The sequence below is a fragment of the Chiloscyllium plagiosum genome, unplaced genomic scaffold, assembly GCF_037043375.1.
Source record: "Chiloscyllium plagiosum isolate Xiang-an unplaced genomic scaffold, Cpla_swu_hap1 HiC_scaffold_25, whole genome shotgun sequence".
In the NCBI taxonomy this organism is placed as follows: domain Eukaryota; kingdom Metazoa; phylum Chordata; class Chondrichthyes; order Orectolobiformes; family Hemiscylliidae; genus Chiloscyllium; species Chiloscyllium plagiosum.
This window is the reverse complement of record NW_028270163.1, coordinates 55,988,474-56,010,871: the sequence shown is the minus strand read 5'-3', so window position 1 is coordinate 56,010,871 and position 22,398 is coordinate 55,988,474. Positions and strand designations below refer to the sequence as shown.

General features: G+C 47.7%; 2 protein-coding genes across 5 annotated transcripts in view; one reads left to right on the top strand and one right to left on the bottom strand.

Moving 5' to 3' along the window:
- Positions 1 to 22,398, bottom strand: part of tefm (transcription elongation factor, mitochondrial) — a 93,015-nt gene that overhangs the window by 21,164 nt on the left and 49,453 nt on the right. The window contains exon 1 of one of the 4 annotated variants that reach the window (XM_043715116.2): positions 3,196 to 3,412. The exons of 2 other annotated variants lie outside the window; for them this stretch is intronic. In XM_043715116.2, the coding sequence (XP_043571051.1) occupies positions 3,196 to 3,202 (7 nt within the window). In that variant the 5' untranslated portion in view covers positions 3,203 to 3,412. Of the gene's footprint in view, positions 1 to 2,610; positions 2,663 to 3,195; positions 3,413 to 22,398 lie in introns of those variants that run through there. One more of the 4 variants, XM_088000762.1, reaches the window with a different exon arrangement.
- Positions 17,721 to 22,398, top strand: part of adap2 (ArfGAP with dual PH domains 2) — a 29,984-nt gene continuing 25,306 nt past the window's right edge. Inside the window, exon 1 of the mRNA XM_043715113.2 lies at positions 17,721 to 17,962. Within this exon, the coding sequence (XP_043571048.1) occupies positions 17,875 to 17,962 (88 nt within the window). The 5' untranslated portion in view covers positions 17,721 to 17,874. The remainder of the gene's footprint in view (positions 17,963 to 22,398) is intronic.

Here is a 22,398-nt window from a genome sequence, read left to right as displayed (position 1 = left end):
GTGCGGCGCTCACTCAGCACTGACCCTCCGACACTCCCTCAGCACTGTCCCTCCGACAGCGCGGCACTCCCTCAGCACTGACCCTCCGACAGTGCGTCGCTCACTCAGCACTGATCCTCCGACACTCCCTCAGCACTGTCCCTCCGACAGCGCGGCACTCCCTCAGCACTGACCCTCCGACAGCGCGGCACTCCCTCGGCACTGACCCTCCGACAGCGCGGCGCTCCCTCAGCACTGACCCTTCGACAGCGCGGCACTCCCTCAGCACTGACCCTCCGACAGTGCGGCGCTCACTCAGCACTGACCGTCCGACACTCCCTCAGCACTGACCCTCCGACAGTGCGGCACTCCCTCAGCACTAACCCTCCGACAGTGCGGCACTCCCTCAGCACTGACCCTCCGACTGTGCGGCACTCCCTCAGCATTGACCCTCCGAAGGTGCGGCGCTCACTCAGCACTGACCGTCCGACACTCCCTTAGCACTGTCCCTCTGACACCGCGGAACTCCCTCAGCACTGACCCTCCGACAGTGCGGCGCTCACTCAGCACTGACCCTCCGACACTCCCTCAGCACTGTCCCTCCGACAGCGCGGAACTCCCTCAGTACTGACCCTCCGACAGCGCGGCACTCCCTCAGCACTGACCCTCCGACAGAGCGGCACTCCCTCAGCACTGACCCTCTGACAGTGCGGCACTCCCTCAGCACTGACCCTCCGACAGTGCGGCAATCCCTCAGCACTGACTTTCCCACAGCGGGATACTCCCTCAGCACTGATACTCCGACAGCGCGGCACTCCCTCAGCACTGATCCTCCAACACCGAGGCACTCCCTCAGCACTGACCCTCCGACAGCGCGGCGCTCCCTCAGCACTGACCCTCCGACAGTGCGGCACTCCCTCACCACTGACCCTCCGACAGTGCGGCGCTCCCTCAGCACTGACCCTCCGACACTCCCTCAGCACTGTCCTTCCGACAGCGCGGCACTCCCTCAGCACTGACCCTCCGACACTCCCTCAGCACTGTCCCACCGACACCGCGGCACTCCCTCAGCACTTACCCTCCGACAGTGCGGCACTCCCTCAGCACTGACCCTCCGACACTCCCTCAGCACTGTCCCACCGACACCGCGGCGCTCCCTCAGCACTGACCCTCCGACAGTGCGGCGCTCCCTCAGCACTGACCCTCCGACAGTGCGGCGCTCCCTCAGCACTGACCCTCCGACAGTGCGGCGCTCCCTCAGCACTGACCCTCCGACAGTGCGGCGCTCCCTCAGCACTGACCCTCCGACAGTGCGTCGCTCACTCAGCACTGACCCTCCGACACTCCCTCAGCACTGTCCCTCCGACAGCGCGGCACTCCCTCAGCACTGACCCTCCGACAGCGCGGCACTCCCTCGGCACTGACCCTCCGACAGCGCGGCACTCCCTCAGCACTGACCCTCCGACAGTGCGGCACTCCCTCAGCACTGACCCTCCGACAGTGCGGCGCTCCCTCAGCACTGACCCTCCCACAGTGCGGCGCTCCCTCAGCACTGACCGTCCGACAGTGCGGCGCTCCCTCAGCACTGACCGTCCGACAGTGCGGCACTCCCTCAGCACTGACCTTCCGACAGTGCGGCACTCCCTCAGCACTGACCCTCCGACAGTGCGGCACTCCCTCAGCACTGACCCTCCGACAGTGCGGCACTCCCTCAGCACTGACCCTCCGACACTCCCTCAGCACTGTCCCTCCGACAGCGCGGCACTCCCTCAGCACTGACCCTCCGACACTCCCTCAGCACTGTCCCTCCGACAGTGCGGCGCTCACTCAGCACTGACCGTCCGACACTCCCTCAGCACTGACCCTCCGACAGTGCGGCACTCCCTCAGCACTGACCCTCCGAAAGTGCGGCGCTCACTCAGCACTGACCGTCCGACACTCCCTTAGCACTGTCCCTCTGACACCGCGGAACTCCCTCAGCACTGACCCTCCGACAGTGCGGCGCTCACTCAGCACTGACCCTCCGACAGTGCGGCACTCCCTCAGCACTGACCCTCCGACAGTGCGGCACTCCCTCAGCACTGACCCTCCGACAGTGCGGCACTCCCTCAGCACTGGCCCTCCGACAGTGCGGCGCTCCCTCAGCACTGACCCTCCGACAGTGCGGCACTCCCTCAGCACTGACCCTCCGACAGTGCGGCGCTCACTCAGCACTGACCCTCCGACAGTGCGGCACTCCCTCAGCACTGACCCTCCGACAGTGCGGCACTCCCTCAGCACTGACCCTCCGACAGTGCGGCACTCCCTCAGCACTGGCCCTCCGACAGTGCGGCGCTCCCTCAGCACTGACCCTCCGACAGTGCGGCACTCCCTCAGCACTGACCCTCCGACAGTGCGGCACTCCCTCAGCACTGACCCTCCGACAGTGCGGCACTCCCTCAGCACTGACCCTCCGACAGTGCCCACTCCCTCCGTCCTGAATTGGGAGGGTCAGTGAGGGTGGGATCCTCCTGGTCAGTGCCAACCCACAGTTCCATCAGAGACTGTGCTGCCCCCCGTGGTTGAACAGCCAGCTCTCAGCCACATTTGGGGTCATCAGGAACCACCATCCCCCCCCGCCCCGGATTGTACCTCGGATCATGAAGCCTCTCACTCCCCTCACCGACATTGCCGAAACCCTCTGTGCCGCCGCCAATGCAGTCCCCCAGTGGGCGCTGGTGCACCCGCTAGAACCGTCCGCGGGGAAACGGGAGCCCGGCCTCCGGGTTCCGGGGCCCCCGGCTCTCGGCCCGATCTTGTTCCATTGGTTCCGGGCTTTGAACTGGGTGATCGCCTTGTGCTCAGCCCCAAACCAAATCACTTTAAATTGACAGGGAACCTCTCAAATTCTCTTACATGAAGCCAGTGAGTGACACTTTGAAGTCATCAAGTTGCAATAAGTAAAGAGATTTCGTAAAAAGGAGCAGGAGTCGGCCCTTTGAGACCATTCCTACATTCAGTGTGTCCAAGTCCCACTTTCTCAAACCCTTATCCCCAAGGACTATATCAAATTCCTTTATGAAAACACTAACCACTTTCTGTGGCACAGAATCATCACTCATTGCCACAGAAGGCTGTGGAGGCCAGGTCAATGATTATATTTAAGACTGCGCTGGATAGGTTCTTGAGTACCATGGGGATCAAGGGTTACGGGGAGAATGGGGTTGAGAAACTTACCAGCCATGATTGAATGGCGGGAGACAAAAGAACTGCAGATGGCAGAATCCAAGATAAACAGGCAGGAGGCTGGAAAAACACAGCAAGCCAGGCAGCATCAGGAGGTGGAGAAGTCAACATTTCAGGTGTAACCCTTCTTCAGGACCGTTCATGATTGACTGGCGGAGCAGACTCGATGGGCTGAATGGCCTAATTTCTGTTCCTATGGCTTATGGTCTCTGGATAACCATTAGACCTAGGAGAAGAAATAGGCCATTCAGTCCATCAAGTCTGTTCCATTATCCAACAAGATCATGGCTGACCTGAAAAAACCTCAATTCTAATTTCCTGCCTTTACCCCATAACTGATGATCCCCTCTCTGATTAAAAATCTGTCTAACTCAGCCTTGCATATAAATGACTCAGAGGTAAAAACAATAACTGCAGATGCTGGAAACCAAATTCTGGATCAGTGGTGCAGGAAGAGCACGGCAATTCAGGCAGCATCCAACGAGCAGCGAATTCGCTGCTCGTTGGATGCTGCCTGAGTTGCTGTGCTCTTCCAGCACCACTGATCCAGAATATAAATGACTCAACCTCTCCAACTCTCTGTGATAAAATATTCCACAGATTCACTACCCTCTGACAGGAGAAATGTATTCTCTGTCTTTAATGAAAGACCTCTTATTCTGACTTTATGCGCTGTCCCACAGGGAAAACAACCTTTTCCATATCAACCCTGTCAAATCCCCTAACATTCTGTGTTTCAATCATGTTTCAATCTATGTTGCAATAAAGTCACCTCTCATTCTTCTAAATGCCAATGACTTTTAACTCAATCTACTCAACCTCTCATAATATAGGCCCTACAATGCCTGGAATCAATTTCGTCAACTGCCCTAATGCCAGTATCTCTTTCCTTAGATAAGGGGCCTAAAACTGTTCATAATATTCCAACTATGGTCTGATTAGTGCCTTTGTATAGATAGCAAAAACTCCCTATTTTTATATTCCATTCCCTTTTAAATAAAGGCAAACATTTCGTTTGCTTTACCTATTACTGACTGAACTTCGATGCGAGCTTCATTCACAAAGACTGACAAATCCCTCTGCTTTGATGCTTTCTGCATTTTTCTCCATTCAAATGATATTCAGCTTTTCTATTCTTCCTGCCAAAGTGTATAACCTCATATTTTGCCACATTATATTCCATCTGCCAACTTTTTCTTCACCTTTCCCATATCCCTCCACAGACTCCTTTCCACCTATTCTTGCGCCATCTGCAAAATTAGCAAAATTCACAGTCTCCATTCAAGTCATTTATATATATTGTAAATAGTTGTGGACCCAGCATTGATCCTTGTGTTACACCACTAATTACATACTGCCATCCTAAAAATGCCCCCCCTCGCCTCTTATCCCAATCCTCTGTTTTCTATTAGTTAGCCAATCCTCTCTGCTCTCCAACACCATGGCCTCTTATCGGTATTAAGTAACTTAAAGGGTGGTACCTTGTCAAAAGCCTTCTGAAATTCCAAACGTATTACATTCGTTGCTTCCCCTTTATTTATCCTGCTTGTTACCTCCCCAAAGAATTCAAATAAATTTGTCAGGCTTGATTCCCCTTCATGAAGCCACATTGACTCTCCTTGATCATATTACAGATTTCTAAGTGTTCTGCTATTACCTCCTTTATAATATACTCAAACATTTTGACATAACAGACATTACGCTAACTGGCCCGTGGTTATCTGTTTTGGATGTCTCCTTCGCTTTTGGAGTTACAGTGCGACATTGGCAGTTCTCTGGGACTTTTCCAGTATCTAAAGGTTCTTGGAAAGTTACTAGCAGTGCATTCACTATGTCTGTACCTCCTTCCCATAACGTCCTAGGATGCATTCCATCAGGTCCAGGGGGTTTTTTAGCCCTCTTAGTTTCGCTAGTACTTTTTCTCCAATGATGTTTATTGTATTTATTTCCTCATCCTTTCACCGTTGATTCTTTGGAATTTTTGGAATGTCTTCTACCTTGAAAATAGACGTAATGTATTTACTCAGCTCTCTACCATTTCCTGGTTCCGCAATGTAGTTTCCCAAACCTGGTTCTCTAAAGGACTTCTATGCACTTTGGTTTCCCACTTTTTAGATTTATTTAAAATTGAGTGAATCCTTAGAAGACTACAAAGAAAGTAGGAGTATACTTAAGAGGGAAATCAGGAGGGCAAAACGAGGACATGAGATAGCTTTGGCAAATAGAATTAAGGAAAATCCAAAGGGTATTAAGGACAAAAGGGTAACTAGGGAGAGAATAGAGCCCCTCAAAGATCAGCAAGGCGGCCTTTGTGTGGAGCCACAGAAAATGGGGGAGATACTAAATGAATATTTTGCATCAGTATTTACTGTGGAAAAGGATATGGAAGATATAGACTGGAGGGAAATGGATGGTGATATCTTGCAAAATGTCCAGATTACAGAGGAGGAAGTGCTGGATGTCTTGAAATGGTTAAAAGTGGATAAATCCCCAGGACTTGATCAGGTGTACCCGAGAACTCTGTGGGAAGCTAGAGAAGTGATTGCTGGGCCTCTTGCTGAGATATTTGTATCATCGATAGTCACAGGTGAGGTGCCAGAAGACTGGAGTTTGGCAAACGTGGTGCCACTGTTTAAGAAGGGCGGTAAAGACAAGCCAGGGAACTATAGACCGGTGAGCCTGACCTTGGTGATGGGCAAGTTGTTGGAGGGAATCCTGAGGGACAGGATGTACATATATTTGGAAAGGCAAAGACTGATTCGGGAGAGTCAACATGACTTTGTGCATGGGAAATCATGTCTCACAGACTTGATTGAGTTTTTTGAAGAAGTAACAAAGAAGATTGATGAAGACAGAGCAGTAGATGTGATCTATATGGACTTCAGTAAGGCATTCGACAAGGTTCCCCATGGGAGACTGATTAGCAAGGTTAGATCTCATGGAATACAGGGAGAACTAGCCATTTGGGTACAGAACTGGCTCAAAGGTGGAAGGCAGAGGGTGGTGGTGAAGGGTTGTTTTTCAGACTGGAGGCCTGTGACCAGTGGAGTGCCACAAGGATCAGTGCTGGGTCCTCTACTTGTTGTCATTTACATAAATGATTTGGATGCGAGCATAAGAGGCACAGTTAGTAAGTTTGCAGATGACACCAAAATTGGAGGTGTAGTAGACAGCGAAGAGGGTTACCTCAGATTACAACAGGATCTAGACCAGATGGGCCAATGGACTGAGAAGTGGCAGATGGAGTTTAATTCAGATAAATGCAAGGTGCTGCATTTTGGGAAAGCAAATATTAGCAGGACTTATACACTTAATGGTAACGTCCTAGGGAGTGTTGCTGAACAAAGAGACCTTGGAGTACAAGTTCATAGCTCCTTGAAAGTGGAGTCACAGGTAGATAGGATAGTGAAGAAGGCGTTTGGTATGCTTTCCTTTATTGGTCAGAGTATTGAGTGCAGGATTGGGAAGTCATATTGTGGCTGTACAGGACGTTGGTTAGGCCACTATTAGAATATTGTGTGCAATTCTGGTCTCCTTCCTATCGGAAAGATGTTGTGAAACTTGAAAGGGTTCAGAAAAGATTTACAAGGATGTTGCCAGGGGTGGAGGATCTGAGCTACAGGGAGAGGCTGAACAGGCTGGGGCTGTTTCCCTGGAGCGTCGGAGGCTGAGGGATGACCTTATAAAAGTTTACAAAATTATGAGGGGCAGGGATAGGATAAATAGACAAAGTCTTTTCCCTGGGGTCGGGGAGTCCAGAACTTGAGGGCATAGGTTTAGGGTGAGAGGCGAAAGATATAAAAGAGACCTAAGGGGCAACGTTTTCACACAGAGGGTGGTACGTGTATGGAATGAGCTGCCAGAGGACGTGGTGGAGGCTGGTAGAATTGCAACACTTAAGAGGCATTTGGATGGGTATATGAATAGGAAGGGTTTGGAGGGATATGGGCCGGGTGCTGGCAGGTGGGACTAGATTGGGTTGGGATATCTGGTCAACATGGACAGGTTGGACCGAAGGATCTGTTTCCATGCTGTACATCTCTATGACTCTATGACTCTACTACTGATGTCAGGCTAACCCATCTATAATCTCCTGTATTTTCTCGACCTTTTTTAAATAGAGGGGTTACATTAGCCGCCCTCCAATCCATCGGAACTGTTCGAGGCCCTATCTTTTCACTTTTTATCGATCCTTATGTCCTTCTTTGTTGAAAGATGCAGTTCCAGCAATAACCAGATAATCTTTTTCAGCAGGATGGCTGAGGGAAGATTCTTGTTCAAGACATGAATTCAACTTTTCCTGTTCTTCTTCAAGTAGGTTTGAAATTCTACAATTATAGCCCAGGATCTTTCAACAGCCAGAGGAAACCCAAATGAACACAGCACCTCCAACAGTGCAGCACTCCCTCAATATTGATCCTCTGACAATGCGGCACTCCCTCAGCACTGACCCTCTAACAATGCGGCACTCCCTCAGTACTGACCCTCTGACAGTGTGGCACTCCCTCAGCACTGACCCTCCGACAGTGCGGCACTCCCTTAGCACTGATCTTCCAACAGTTCAGCACTTCCTCAGTACTGTCCCTTCAACAGTGCAACACTCTCTCAGTACTGACCCTCCAACAGTGCGGCATTCCCTCAGTACTGACCTCCGAAAGTGCAGCACTCCCTCAGCACTGACCCTCCAATGGTGCTGCACTCCCTCAGCACTGACCCTCCAACAGTGCGGCACTCCCTCAGCACTGACCCTCCGAAAGTGCAGCACTCCCTCAGCACTGACCCTCCGACAGTGCAGCACTCCTTAGAATATTATGTATTGGGGGGTCAAGGATGCCATAATAATGGTGATGTCTTCTTAGACAGAAAAGTGAGACTGGAAAGTAATCAAAACAGGAGGCAGATTTAACTCAGGCTGCAGTCGAAAAGTAATTTATTGAGTCTTTTGTAATACATATTCTTTCTAAGTTCATGTGTCCACATGGGTCACACACGTATAGGCAAACCAAACCATCTCAACCAAACCTGAGTGAGGATTTGCCCATCCTTAAATTTATTTTTATTGTTTATTCATGGCAAGTGGGCACTGCTGTAATTTATTACCCATCCCTTGACAAGGTGATGGTGAGCTGCCTTCCTGAACTGCAGGCAGTCCATTTAAAGTCTTACTCTGTGATGTGGGTTAAAGACATTCAACACAAAGTCAACATCCCCATCTGGGCAAATACCAAGGTAACCTCACTGTGATGATTGGAGGAAGGTGCTGATAGTGAAGCCCCATGACTCCCAAAGTCATCCGTTAGTATAAATGTGACAAAAACAGAAAGTGTTGGAGAAACTTTGCTGGTCTGGCACCATTTGTTGAGAGAGAGAGAGAGAGAGAGAGTAAGAGACATAATGTTTCAATACCTTTGACTCTGAGAGTGGGAGTCACTGAAGTTAGAAAGGTAATTCCGTTTTTCTGCTGAGAGACCTGCTGAGTTTCCCCAGGGCTCTCTGTTCTCATTTCAGATTTCCAGCCTCCACCGTTCTTTGTTTTATATCAGAGTAAATGTGTTGACTTAGGACCAATCATGCTTCCTGCATTGGATTGGATAGATTTTTGTTGGAGAAGGCTACCGAGGAATATGCAGAAAAAGTTGCGAAAGAGATTGAAGTGCAGATCCGTCACATCTAATCATGTGGTAGGACAGGTCCATGGGCTGAATGGCCTCTTCCTTCTTTATTCCTGGCATTGTCACCATGATCCAGTAACAAACAAACAGACTCATGACTATCACTGACTGATCTCACTGAATATTTTGAAACTGGTTTTTCCTGACCTGACAGGAATTTGATGCTGGAGGTGTGTTCATATTGTTAAATAGAATTTCCCGAACTAGGAACATCACCATAATATTAAAATGGATACCTACATCAGGCTCCTCCTTTTTTATTACAGTTCTGCCTTCAATACCATAATTCTAAACAAACTCATCTCCAGACTCCGATACCCAGGTCTCAGCTACCCTCTCTGTAACTGGATCCTTGACTTCCTGACCCATAGACCGCAATCAGTAAGAGTATATGACAACACCTCCCCCACTGTGCCCCGCACGTCTACATACTCAGCCCCCTACTATACTCCTTACACACTCACATCTGTGGCCAAATTCCACCCCAACACCATTTACAAGTTTGTTGATGACATCACCATTGTCAGTTGGATCTCAAATAGCAATGAGACAGAATACAGGAAAGAGATTGAGTGCTTAGACAACAATCTCTCCATCAACATCAGCAAAACAAAGGAGCTGGTCATTGACTTCAGGAAGCGGAGTGGAGGGTACATCCCCGTCTGCATCAATGAAGCTGAGGTGGAGATGGTGGAGACTGTCAAGTTCTTGGGAGTGATGATCATCAACAATCTGTCCTGGTCCACCCATATAGGTTGTGTCCACAATGACTAACTAATTTGTATTGATGCACCATAGAAAGCATCTGATCTGGATGCATCACAACACAGTACAGCAACTGGTCTTCCCAAGACCGCAAGAAACTACAGAGAGTCATGAACATAGCCCAGTCCATCACGCAAACCAGCCTTCCATCCACTGACTCCATCCATACTTCCCTCTGCTTCAAAGACCCTCAACGATCCCTCCCACTCCAGTTATACATTCTTCCACCCTCTTCCATCTGGCAGAAGATATAAAAATGTTAATACATGTACGAACAGATTAAAGAACAGCTTCTTCCCCATTGTTATCAGACTTTTGAACAGACCTCTCAAGTGTTAATTCTGATCTCTCTCTCTCTCTCTGCACCTTCTCTACGGCTGTAACACTATATTCTGCACTCTGTCCTGCTACCCTGATGAACTTTGTATGGTACAATTTGCCTGCATAGCACATGAAACAACACTGTTCACTGTATCTCAGCACCTTCCTCCAATCATCACAGTCATCACAGTGAGGTTACCTTGGTATTTGCCCAGATGGGGATGTTGACTTTGTGTTGAATGTCTTTAACCCACATCACAGAGTAAGACTTTAAATGGACTGCCTGCAGTTCAGGAAGGCAGCTCACCATTACCTTGTCAAGGGATGGGTAATAAATGCCAGCAGTACCCACTTGCCATGAATAAACAATAAAAATAAATTTAAGGATGGGCGAATCCTCACTCAGGTTTGGTTGAGATGGTTTGGTTTGCCTATACGTGTGTGACCCATGTGGACACATGAACTTAGAAAGAATATGTATGACAAAAGACCCAATAAATTACTTTTTGACTGCAGCCTGAGTTAAATCTGCCTCCTGTTTTGATTACTTTCCAGCAAAAATGCCAGCAGTACCCACGTGCCATGAATAAACAAAAAAAATTGTGACAACAATAAATCAATCAACCGATCATGGATAAAGTGACTTATCTGATTTCAGGTCCACTCACACAGCCACTTACCACTCTCCCACAACACCACGGCTATCCATCCCCAACCTCATATAATTGGGCATTTTCTGAGGAGGAGGCATTGACTGAGGAATATTGCTGTACTAATGAAACCTGAGGGATCTCATACGGAACAATCTAGAAATTTAACTTGAAAATTGGGACTGCAAGATGTTGACTCATTGAGATTACCCAATGCATTCACTGAGCTACAGGTACTGCTTACCTCAGCTTTTGTCATTGGTTCTGAAGCCCAGTATTTCTATGAGGCAAGAAAGAATGAATGGAATCATAGAATCATGCAGCACAGCACAGGCCATTCAGCCCATCGAGCCTGTCTCCAAAAAAATCTACGACCTGAATTAATCTCACTTTGCCAGATTAGACCCATATCTTAAATGTTACAACACTTGAAGGCTCATGCTGAGTACTTTTTAAAGTATGTGAGGTTTCCAGCCTCAACTACTCTCCTCGGTGGTGCATTCCAGACCCCCACCACCCTCTGTGTGAAAAGACTTTTCCTCAAATCCCATCTAAACGTGCTGCCTTTCACTTTAAAACTGTGCCCCCTTGTTCTTGAACCTAGAGAAATGTTGTCAGCTGCTGTGGTGTAAATTTGAACACAGGATCCAATGACAATTCGGTGACACCACCACATCCCATGTAGATCTCAGGAATAAGTAAGGTGCAATCACTATCATGGGGCTATATTACAGGCCATCATGCTAAAATGTAAAAACAACATGGCTCTGGCACTGGATGATTTTAATTTCCCCAATATTCACTGGGACTCCCTTAGTGCCTGGGCTTTCGATGGAGCAGAATTGTTTGGTGTGTCCAGGAAGGGTTATGGAAACAATATGTAGATAATCTAACTAGGGAAGGGGCCAAACTATATTGGGGAATGAGCCTGATCAGTTTCATAGGGGGAGCAATTTGGGAACAATGATCATAATTCCATAGGTTTTAAGATAGTTGTGGAAAAGGATAAGGTTGGTTCCTGGGTGAAGGTGTTGAACTGGAGACAGCTGTGACACACCTGATATGTGGGAGGCTAAGGGGTGACCTGATAAATGCATATAATATTATGGGGGGCATGGATAGGATGGGTAGATGGGGTCAATTTCCCAGGGTGGAAATGTCAAATACGAGGGAACATGGCTTTAAGGTGAGAAGGTGAAAGTTTAAAGGAGATGTGCGAGGAAAGTATTTTACACAGAGGATAATAGGTGCATAACAGCAATGGAACAAACTGCTAGTGGAGATGGTATGAGCAGATATGATAAGCAAAGTTTAAAAGGCTTTTAGACAGACACATGAACAAGCAGAGAATAGAGGGATAATACCGTGTTCAGGCAGATGGGGTTAGTTTAGAATAACATCATGGTCAGCACAGACATGGTGGGCCGAAGGGCCTGTTCCTGTGCGGTACTGTTCTATGTTCTACATTGCACCTTGCATTACCTCAGGATGTTCCAATGCTCTTTAGTTAAATAGTTTTTCAAGTGTATTAAAAGCAATTAGCAAACTGCACAAACAGCAAAGCAATAATGACAAGATAACCCACATTTATTGTTGAGGTATACATTGGTCAGGATACCAGAGGTAAATCCCATGCACTATCTCAAAGTTTCTTGGGATTGTTTAATGTCTGTCTGAGAGTATAGATAGGGCCTTGTTTCATTAAAAAGACAACACAGCATTTCCTCAATCCTGCTGTAGTATATCAGTCCAAAGTATTTGTGATTAAGCCTTTGGAGTGGGCCTTGAATCCACAACCTTCTTACTCTAAGACAACAAGGTCACCAATGCAGCCACAGGTGGTACTCTGGTTGAGTTTCTGGATGCTTAGCTGGAGTATCCAGACTAGGTGGATCAACAATCCCACTGGAGAGTCACAGTCTTCAGAAATAAATTTGTTTCAAAAGATTGAAGCAAATGCTAGAACAGCATTCTCCAACAGAACACAATCCACTGGGAATGTCACCACAGGAATGTCATTATTACAAGTTAAGTAATCTTGGGATGTTACCAGATAACCTGGTCAGGCTGAAATCATTTGGGAAATTTGTCTAATGCAGGACATTAAATAAATTACTGGCCCAGAGGGAGGGAAATCCCAAGAGGCAGATTTTTCTGTAACCTGTGCATCAAGAGTAGTTTAATCGACTTATCTTAATCTCTCACATATTCTTCCAATTCCCCATAACTTCCCCTGAGAGTGTTCTTCCCTTTCAGATACTACTTCCTGGTTAACTTGGCAAACCTCCAGAATCTCGGCCCATATGATATTTTCATTATGGACCAAGCTGCACAGTCAGTACAGGCAGGGTGTTGAGCTGCATGAGGCATCACAGCCAGGCCTGACTTTGTGTCACTGAAGCATTCATACGCAGTTTGAGCAGGCCGTGTCAGTGACATTGTTTAGGTGTTTGGGGAGATCTTGCATGACTTGTACTTGAGCTCTCTGGGCTCAGAATTTACTTGCTCCAAAAGACGTCCCCCCCCCCCCACCCCCCACACCCCCGTCTATCTCTTTAATCTTTACCCTCTGAGATATCAATACTCCCGCAATTCTAGTCTCTTCAGCATTCCTAATTTCCATCACTCCGCCATTGGCAACCATACCTTTGACTCTTTGGATCCTAACATCTGGGATTCCCTCCGTAAACCATCTGCCTTGCTTTTAAGATGTTCCTTGAAATTAATCTCTGACTGTGCTTTTGATCCTCTTACGTCATTCAACACCAGATTTTGTTGAACTTTTGCTCCCTCAAAACACCGGAGATGCTCAACGTGCTAAATGACTGCAAGTTGTTTGTGTTGTTATTGGGGGTTAGCTGGTTTTCCATTGAATTGTTAAATCAGGGTCCCATCCTGGCAGACAGTGAGGAAGACCAGGATGGGTCATCCAGGCTAATGTCCCTCCCTCAACAAGAACAGATTCACCCACCTCCTCAGAACAGTGGCAGCTGCTCGAATCTAATTCATTGATTGTGAAGGGTTCCAGGACTCACAGGGACATGACAGTTGCTACGGAAATGCAAGATGGTTTTGTTGATCCTAAATCTTTTCTTAACTATTTCCCGAATCCATCTGGTCCTTGATCCCCCTTTCACCCAACACATTCCCTTCAGAGAAGGCCTGGTGTAGGGAACATCTCCGAGACACCCGCACCAATCAACCAAATCGCCCCGTGGCTCAACATTTCAACTCCCCCTCCCACTCTGCCGAGGATATGGAGGTGCTGGGCCTCCTCCACCGCCGCTCCCTCACCACCAGACGCCTGGAGGAAGAACGCCTCATCTTCCGCCTCGGAACACTTCAACCCCAGGGCATCAATGTGGATTTCAACAGTTTCCTCATTTCCCCTTCCCCCACCTCATCCTAGTTTCTAACCTCCAGCAACTCGATCCCCTGACATGTCCGGACTTGTCCGACCTGCCCAGCTCCTTTTCCACCTATCCACTCCACCCTCTCCTCCCTGACCTATCACCTTCATCTCCTTCCCCACTGACCTATTGTACTCTATGCTACTCTCTCCCCACCCCCACCCTCCTCTAGCTTATCTCTCCACGCTTCAAGCTCTCTGCCTTTATTCCTGATGAAGGGCTTTTGCCCGAAACGTCGATTTTGCCTGTCCTCGGATGCTGCCTGAATTGCTGTGCTCTTCCAGCGCCACTGATCCAGAATCTGGTTTCCAGCATCTGTAGTCATTGTTTTTACCTCGTGTTCTATTATCAGCTGTGGGGAAGCTGCACTCAGACAATGACACTGAAACCACACAAATTCTGCAATAAATGATCTTCCTGGCATCAAACTCCAAAGTCCAACTTCCATTCATGTGGCCAACTGATCCGGCAATGATTACTCCCACCCCCACTAGCTGCAGGTTTCACCATGCCCTCACCTCCCTGAATTTATAAGATGACGAACTGAAGATGGATGTTCCTTCCCTGATTGGACAACTGACATAGATCCCAGCCCTAACAACAGCTTGAATTTAATTAGCACCTTTAACATATGAACCATCCCAATGTGCCTCACAGGGCATTATCGGAGAGAGTATGGCACTAAATCACATGTGGATATGTGATGTAAGGTGCAGAAGAGAAGAGGGCATGACCCGGAGATGGGGGTGGGGGGGGGGGGGGGAGAATGGTTTCTGGAGCTCAGGGCCCAGGTGATAGGAAATGAAGGTGCAGAAGGCAGCAGAATTAGTGAAGCGCAGACATTCGAATCACAGAATTACTGAAGTGTTGTGGAGTAGAATGTGGCCATTTTGGCCCATTGTGTCTGCACCAGTTATTTTACCTAGTGCCAATCTCCTGCCTTTTCCCTTTTGCACTAATATTTCGACCCAAATAATCTTCTGATACCTTCTTGAATGCCTCAGTTGAACCTGTCTTCATCACATTTCCAGACAGTGTATGGTAGACTCTAACTACTTGCTGTGTGAAAATGGTTTTTCTCACATTACCCTAATTCTTGGAAAGCAACTGGACCTCAAACAACGACAAGAGAGAATATTGGGAAGTGATTGAGTGGTAGGGGCATGGTGTAAAGACAATAGTCTCTCCCTCAACATCAGCAACATGAAGGAGCTGGTCATTGACATGAAGAAGCAGAGTGGAGAGTACACCCCTCTCTGCACCAATGGAGCTCAGGTGGAGCTGGTTGAGAACATCATGTTCCTGGGAGTGATGATCATCAACAATCTGTCCTGGTCCACCCACGTCGATGCAATGGTCAAAAAAGCACAGCAACATCTCTAATTCCTCAGGAGACTAAGGAAATTCAGCATGTCCACAATGACTAACCAATTTGTATTGATGCACCATAGAAAGCATCCGATCTGGATGCAACACAACACAGTACAGCAACTGCTCTTCCCAAGACCGCAAGAAACTACAGAGAGTCGTGAACATAGCCCACTCCATTGCAAACCAGCTTTCCATCCATTGACTCCATCCATACTTCCCATTGCCTCAGGAAAGCAACCAACATAATCAGATCCCCCACCCCAGTTATAGGGTCTTCCACCTTCAGGCAGAAGATATGAACAATTTAATGCAGTTTTAATATGAACAGATTCAAGGACAGCTTCTTCCTCGCTGTTATTAGACTTTTGAACAGACCTCTCAAATGTTAATTCTGATCTCTCTCTCTCTCTCTCTCTGCACCTTCTCTGTGGCTGTAACACTGTATTCTGCACTCTGTCCTGCTATCCTGATGCACTTTGTATGGTATGACCTGCCCGAATAGCAAACAAAACAATACTGTTCACTGTATCTCGGTACAAGTGACAACAATAAATCAAACTCAAAGTAAACTACGTTAAGTTTTTGCCCTTTTGTTTTTTTTTTGTTCATGAACAGAAACAGCTTCTTCCCATCTACTCTGTCCTGCCTGCTCATGATTTTGCAAACCTCCTCTCAACCTTCTTCTCTTCAAACAGAATGGTCCCAATATCTTCAATCTCTCCTCATCGATGAAGATTCTTGTCTCTGAAACCATTCTAGAAACCATTTCTATGCTCTCTCCAATTCATTCATATCTTTCCATAATGTGGCACCCACCTCTGCACACGATACTCCAGCTGAGGCCTAACAAGTGTCTTGTACAAGTCCAACATCACCTCCTCGCTATTGTATTGTTAATATGCCCCTATTAATAAAGCAGAGGACACTGTATGAACTTCTCTCTCCACCTGCCCTGCCACCTTCAATGGGCTGTGCACTTACACACCCAGGCCTCTCCCCTGCAGCCCCTGTTGCAGGGCTGCAAGGGCTGACAGACATTAAGCACTGGATTTTCACTGGGTGACAGGTGAATAGAGGTAATGGTATCGGGATTGTTTTCTGTCCCCAAATCTCTCAACAAGGGGTTAACGGCCACCTTTTGGACTTTGAAAAGGGTTAACCCAAACCACCCGCCACACCCCGCCCTTATTGAAAAGGAGGCAAAAGCTCCCTATCTCAGGGTTGGGCTCTATCCTGGGACGGGGGCTCTATCCTGGAACAAGGGGAATTATCCTGGAACAGAGTGATCTATCCCGGGGACAGGTGGCTCTATTCCAGGACAGAGGCCGCTATCCTGGGACCGGGAGCTCTACACCAGGGACAGTGGGCTCCATCCTGGGACAGGGGGCTCTACCCTGGGGCAGGGGCTCTATCCTGGGGATGGGGGTCTCTATCCCGGGACAGGTGTCTCTATCCCAGGACATTAGATTAGATTACTTACAGCATGGAAACAGGCCTTTCGGCCCAACAAGTCCACACCGACCCGCCGAAGCGTAACCCACCCATTCCCCTACATTTACCCCTTTACCTAACACTACAGGCAATTTAGTTAGCATGGCCAATTCACCTGACCTCCACATCTTTGGACTGAGGGAGGAAACCGGAGCACCCAGAGGAAACCCACGCAGACACGGGGAGAACGTGCAAACTCCACGCAGTCAGTCGCCTGAGGCGGGAATTGAACCCGGGTCTCTGGCGCTGTGAGGCAGCAGTGCTAACCACTGTGCCACCGTGCCACCCAAGGGTCTCTAACCTGGGGATGGGGGTCTCTATCCCAGGACATGGGGCTCTATCCCGGGACATGGGGCTCTATCCCGGGACAGGGGCTCTATCCCAGGACATGGGGCTCTATCCCGGGACATGGGGCTCTATCCAAGGACAGGGGGCTCTATACCGAGACAGAGGGACTCTGGAAAATGGTCAAATAATCAGGAGATAATTTTTCAGACCGTGGGTTTGGATTAAAGTGATCTTTTTAAAAAGGTGATGTTATGGTATTTAAAGTCTCCCCCAGAATCCGTTCCTTCAGTAAAACCTGTCACTCTGAGTTCACTTGGCCCCAACAACCGAGATTCACATCTTACACTTGACCGAAAAGGTTTTGGAAGGACCTGGAAGGTCGACTCCACGCCGGATTTTCAGAGCACCGTCATTTGTATCTGAATATTGCGGTCTCTGACCCGGGGGCAGAACTGGCGGAAGGACCGGAATTAGAGAGAGAGAGAGAGAGAGCAGGGACTGGGATTCAGGAGATGTGCCTCCCGCCGAGAATTGGACAGGGAGGAGACTGGGCTGGCTATAAGTGAGAGGGAGGGAGTTAGACAGGGCTCAAGCAGCAGGCTCGCTCTCTGTGTCTGTCTGTCTGTGTGTGTCTCTGTCTGTGTGTGTGAGAGAGTCACTGGGAAAGGGCGGACGGCAGTCGCTCTGCCTCAGGAGCTGACGATGGGAGACCGGGACAGGAATAAGAAGATTTTACTGGAGTTGCTGAAAGAGGGAGAGAATAGTCGCTGCGCGGACTGTGGGACAGCAGGTCAGTCGCTGGAGCTGCCGGGGAGTTTTGGATTGATTTCATTCACTGTCATTCCATGTTTACCCTTTTCCTTCACTACATCCAAGTCTGTTAGTGCCTGTGTCCCAACTTGTGCCAAATCCCAGCTCCCTCGCCCTCCCCAACCCCCATTTCTGGGATATTCACCCCCCCCCCCCCCAGTCTTTCTCTGCTGATCCCATTCTGGTTTCTGACTAATCCCCCTGCGATTGGGATCACTCCGCTCTCCATTGACCAACCTTTCAGATGTCATTCCCTGTCAGCTCCAGATCTCTGCTCTCTCTCTCTCTTTCTCAATTCTCTCTCTCTCTCTCTCTCTACCTCCGTCCCTAACGTCTCAGTGTGTCACCTGGTACCAACACGGTGTTTGTCCATCACTCTTGTCAAGCGCCCTGGGCATTTAACTATGTGAGAGGTATGCTAGAAGAATGCAAGTAATTGTTGTTGTTGTAGCAGACAACGTCCAATCCGCTAGCCCGGGATCCGCTCCTATCGCGGTCGATGGTTTCTGAACGGCTGACTCGTACAGTCTGAGCTCACTCTGTGTCATAAGCTGCTCTCTGTAACTTTCAAATTGAGATCAGTGGAAAAAAAAGGCATGGAGGAACAGGGAGAGAATTGGATTAGAACAGGCGAGACTGGCCTCCGGGAGTTTCCCCAACAGTGAAATCAGGAATCACAGAATTCCTACTGTGTGGAACCACGCCATTCGGCCCATCGAGCCCACACCGACCCTCCGAAGAAGACCCCAGCGAGACACCATCCCCACCCTGTAACCGTGCATTCCCAATGGCTAACCCACCTCACCTGCACACTATGGGCAATTTCCCTTGGCCAATCCACCCTTACCTGCAGTATGGGGGGAAGCCGGAGCACCCGGAGGAAACCCAGCAGACATAGGGAGAACGTACAAACTCCACACAGACAGACACCCGAGGCTGGGATCGAACCCAGGTCCCTGGCGCTGTGAGGCAGCAGTGCTATGCAAGTACCAGATATACTGTTATACATGGTGAGGCCTATCGGATGCTCGATAATATATAATACTCCTTGCACAATGTGTGGACAATCGTAAGGCTGAATCTCCCAGGGTCACCTCTGCAGAATTCTGCTTCACATTAGTAAACAGGATGTCTGATGAGATTACAGTTTCCAAACAATCATCCTTTAAGTACTGTCACTTCAGTAAGTTAGTCTCCAGTCTGTAACTCTCTCCTTGGTGTCTGTTATTCTATATATAAACAATCCTGAACCCCTCAATTATATTCGAGTCTGCAACTCACTCCTGGGCATCTATTATTCTGTATCTGATATGTTGTATATAAATTATCGTGAACCCCTCGATTGGATTACAGTCTGTAATTCACTCCGGGTATCTGATATTTTGTATATGAACCATCCTGAAACCCTCAATTACATTCCAAACTGTAACTCACTCCCCGGCATCTGTTATTCTGTATATAAAATACCCCGAACCCTTTGATTATATTCCATCGGGAACTTACTCCTCAGGATCTGTTAATCTATATATAAACCCCACTGAACCAGTCTTATAGATTCCAGTCTGTAACTCACTTCTGTGTATCTGTTATTCTACATATAAACCCCATTGAACCCCTCTTACAGATTACAGTCTGTAACTCACTCCTGTGTATCTGTTATTGGTCATTTAAATGTGTCTTGGGAAAGGTTTTATTGCATGATGGCTGACTGAGGTGTCATGCACCCGGGTGATTCAGATGAAGCCACAGTCAGTTAAAAACTATCAATAAATAACTTTTTTTTCTTTGCAAGTATGCTTTGGTTTGGTAAAAATAGTAAAGAGCAAGTGAAATATCCAGCCGACAGGAAACATGTGTAAAGTGAACAGCAACAGTTTATCAGATGCGAGTAAATACAGAGCTGTAGGCAGTTGATAACCCTACAAACCACTGGGTCCTGTGTCCAAAACAGAGTCAGCCTGACTGTTTTCTGCAGCAGCTACAGCACAGGAGCTAACCTCATACACACAGCTCCAACAAAATTACAACAGCGGCTACACTTTCAAAACCACTTCATTTGGCGGTCAGAGCCTTTGGTTTGTCTTGAGACGGTGAAAGTTGCTGTATAAATACAAGACTAGGTGACCACTTCACAGAACACCACAAGACTATAAGACATAGGAGCAGAAATTAGACCATTCAATCCATTGAGTCTGCTCCACCATTCAATCATGCTGTTAAGCTTCTCAACCCCACTCTCACACTTTCTCCCCGTAACCCTTGATCCCCTTGATAATCAAGAACCTATTTATTTCTGTGTTAAATATACTCAATGATCTGACCTCCTCAGCCTTCTGTGGCAGTGAATTCCATACATTCCCCACACTCCGGCTGAAGGAGTTTCTCCTTCTCTCCGTTCTAAAAGGTCTTCCCTTTACTCTAAGGCTGTGCCCTTGGGTCCTAGTCTCCTCCCAATTGCAAACATCTTCCTAACATCTTCTCTGTCCAGGCCATTCAATTTTCTGTAAGTTCTATTAGATTCCCCCCTCAGCCTTCAAAACTCCATCGAGTATAGACCCAGAGTCTTCAAACATTCCTCTTATGCTAAGCACCTATATTCTGCCCACAAAAAATGACCCTGAGCTTCCTTCCAGTTGCTTGCCACTTCAACAGCCCACCCTGTTCCCTGGCCAACAACTCTGTCTCAGGTTTGCTGCAGTGCTCCTGCAGAGCTGAGCACCAGGCTGGAAGAACAGCATCTCGTCTTCTGCTTGGGAACTCTACAGCCTCCTGACTCGATATCAAGTTCGACAATTGTAGGGCTTGAGGCACCTTCTCCCATGTCTTTACTCCACCTCCACACACCAGACCATGTTATCACATGGTCTGCTATTACACACTATTGATCATTAGCCACTAATAGTCACCATTAGTAACTATTCATTTGTCCAGGCTGATGGTTATCCACTCCTTTGTCTGTTCAATTGTCCTTCTCCCTTTTGGCTCTCTCTCCACCTATCATTTAGTTTTTACCCTCTCTCATCACCCTTTCTTGCATAAAATAAATTTACTAGCTACCATCAGTTCTGAGGAAGGGTCACTGGAACTGAAATGTTTATTCTGCTTTCTCTCCATAGATGATGCCAGACCTGCTGAGCTTTTCCATTAATTTCTGGTTTTGTTTGTAATATTAAAACAAAGTTCAGCTGAGGAGCTGGCTGACAGCTTTATTTTGATCCTCTCTTCCTTCTGTCCAGAGGAATTTCCGATCGGGGATTTCCCCAGTCACCTTTCAGAAAAACAATACTCCTGTCTTTCAAAATGTCACTGAGTTTTCTGTTTAAGGAACAATGGCATATAAAAATCAGATTGAACAAATAGTGAGCTGCTTCATCCCCATTAGGGTCACTGCCCCACTCTTGAATTCATCCAATGCAGTAGGTGTGTGTGTCCCTGTGTGTCTGCGCACTTGTCCGGGTCTGTGTATGTGTGTGTGTGTGTGGGTGTCTGTATCAGTGTGTGTCCATTTATATGTGTGTCTGTGTCCATGTGTGTGTGTGTGTGTGTGTGGGTGTCTGTATCAGTGTGTGTCCATTTATATGTGTGTCTGTGTCCATTTGTGTGTGTGTGTCTGTGTCTGTCTGTATTGAACATCTTTCCTTGACCTGTTTTATTTACTTTTACATTAAAGGTATTGGACAAATACAAATGACTGTTTTGGTTGTTAATCGGTTATAACCACAACCTTCTCCTCTGGCTTCACATAGCACCCAGAGTGAGGACCCACTCAAGCCTCTCCCTTTCAGCTCAGTTTTAAACCTGGGTAAAAGTTCCAGTAAAGAACAAATGCAACATGTTAAAATAAAGAATTTCATTTAAATACTGTCTTTCATGGTCACTGGATACTCCAAAGCACTCTGCAGTCTCTATACTGCATTTGAAATAGAGGTAACACAGTAAGCATACAGAAAGATCCCACAACTAGCAATGCACGATTTGTTTATGTAATGCAAATTGAGAGATAAATATTGGCCTGGCACCAGGAATAATTCCCTGACTCTTCTTCAATATAGACCCCTGTGATATCTTATAACCAACTGAGGGAGTGTTTATGTAATTTCTCATCTATTAAGAAGCCACCTCTGACAGTGCAGCCTCCTCTCAGCACTGCACTGGAGTGCTAGCTTGGATCTTCCCCTTGAGACTCTGGACTTGAGCCTATAACCTCTAGGCTCAGAGATGAGGTTACTCACAGTCCCAGCTGAGACCAAGTGTTTGCTGTTACAGTTTTGACATTGTGCTTGTGTTTCTCAACCACTTGTTCATCAGGTCAAGCGACAACAGCAGTGACCTTGATTGCTGTCATTTCCCACCCTTTATAGTGGGCAGGGTTGGGAAGTTCTAAATTTCACACACAAGTCCAGAATCACCCTGCCT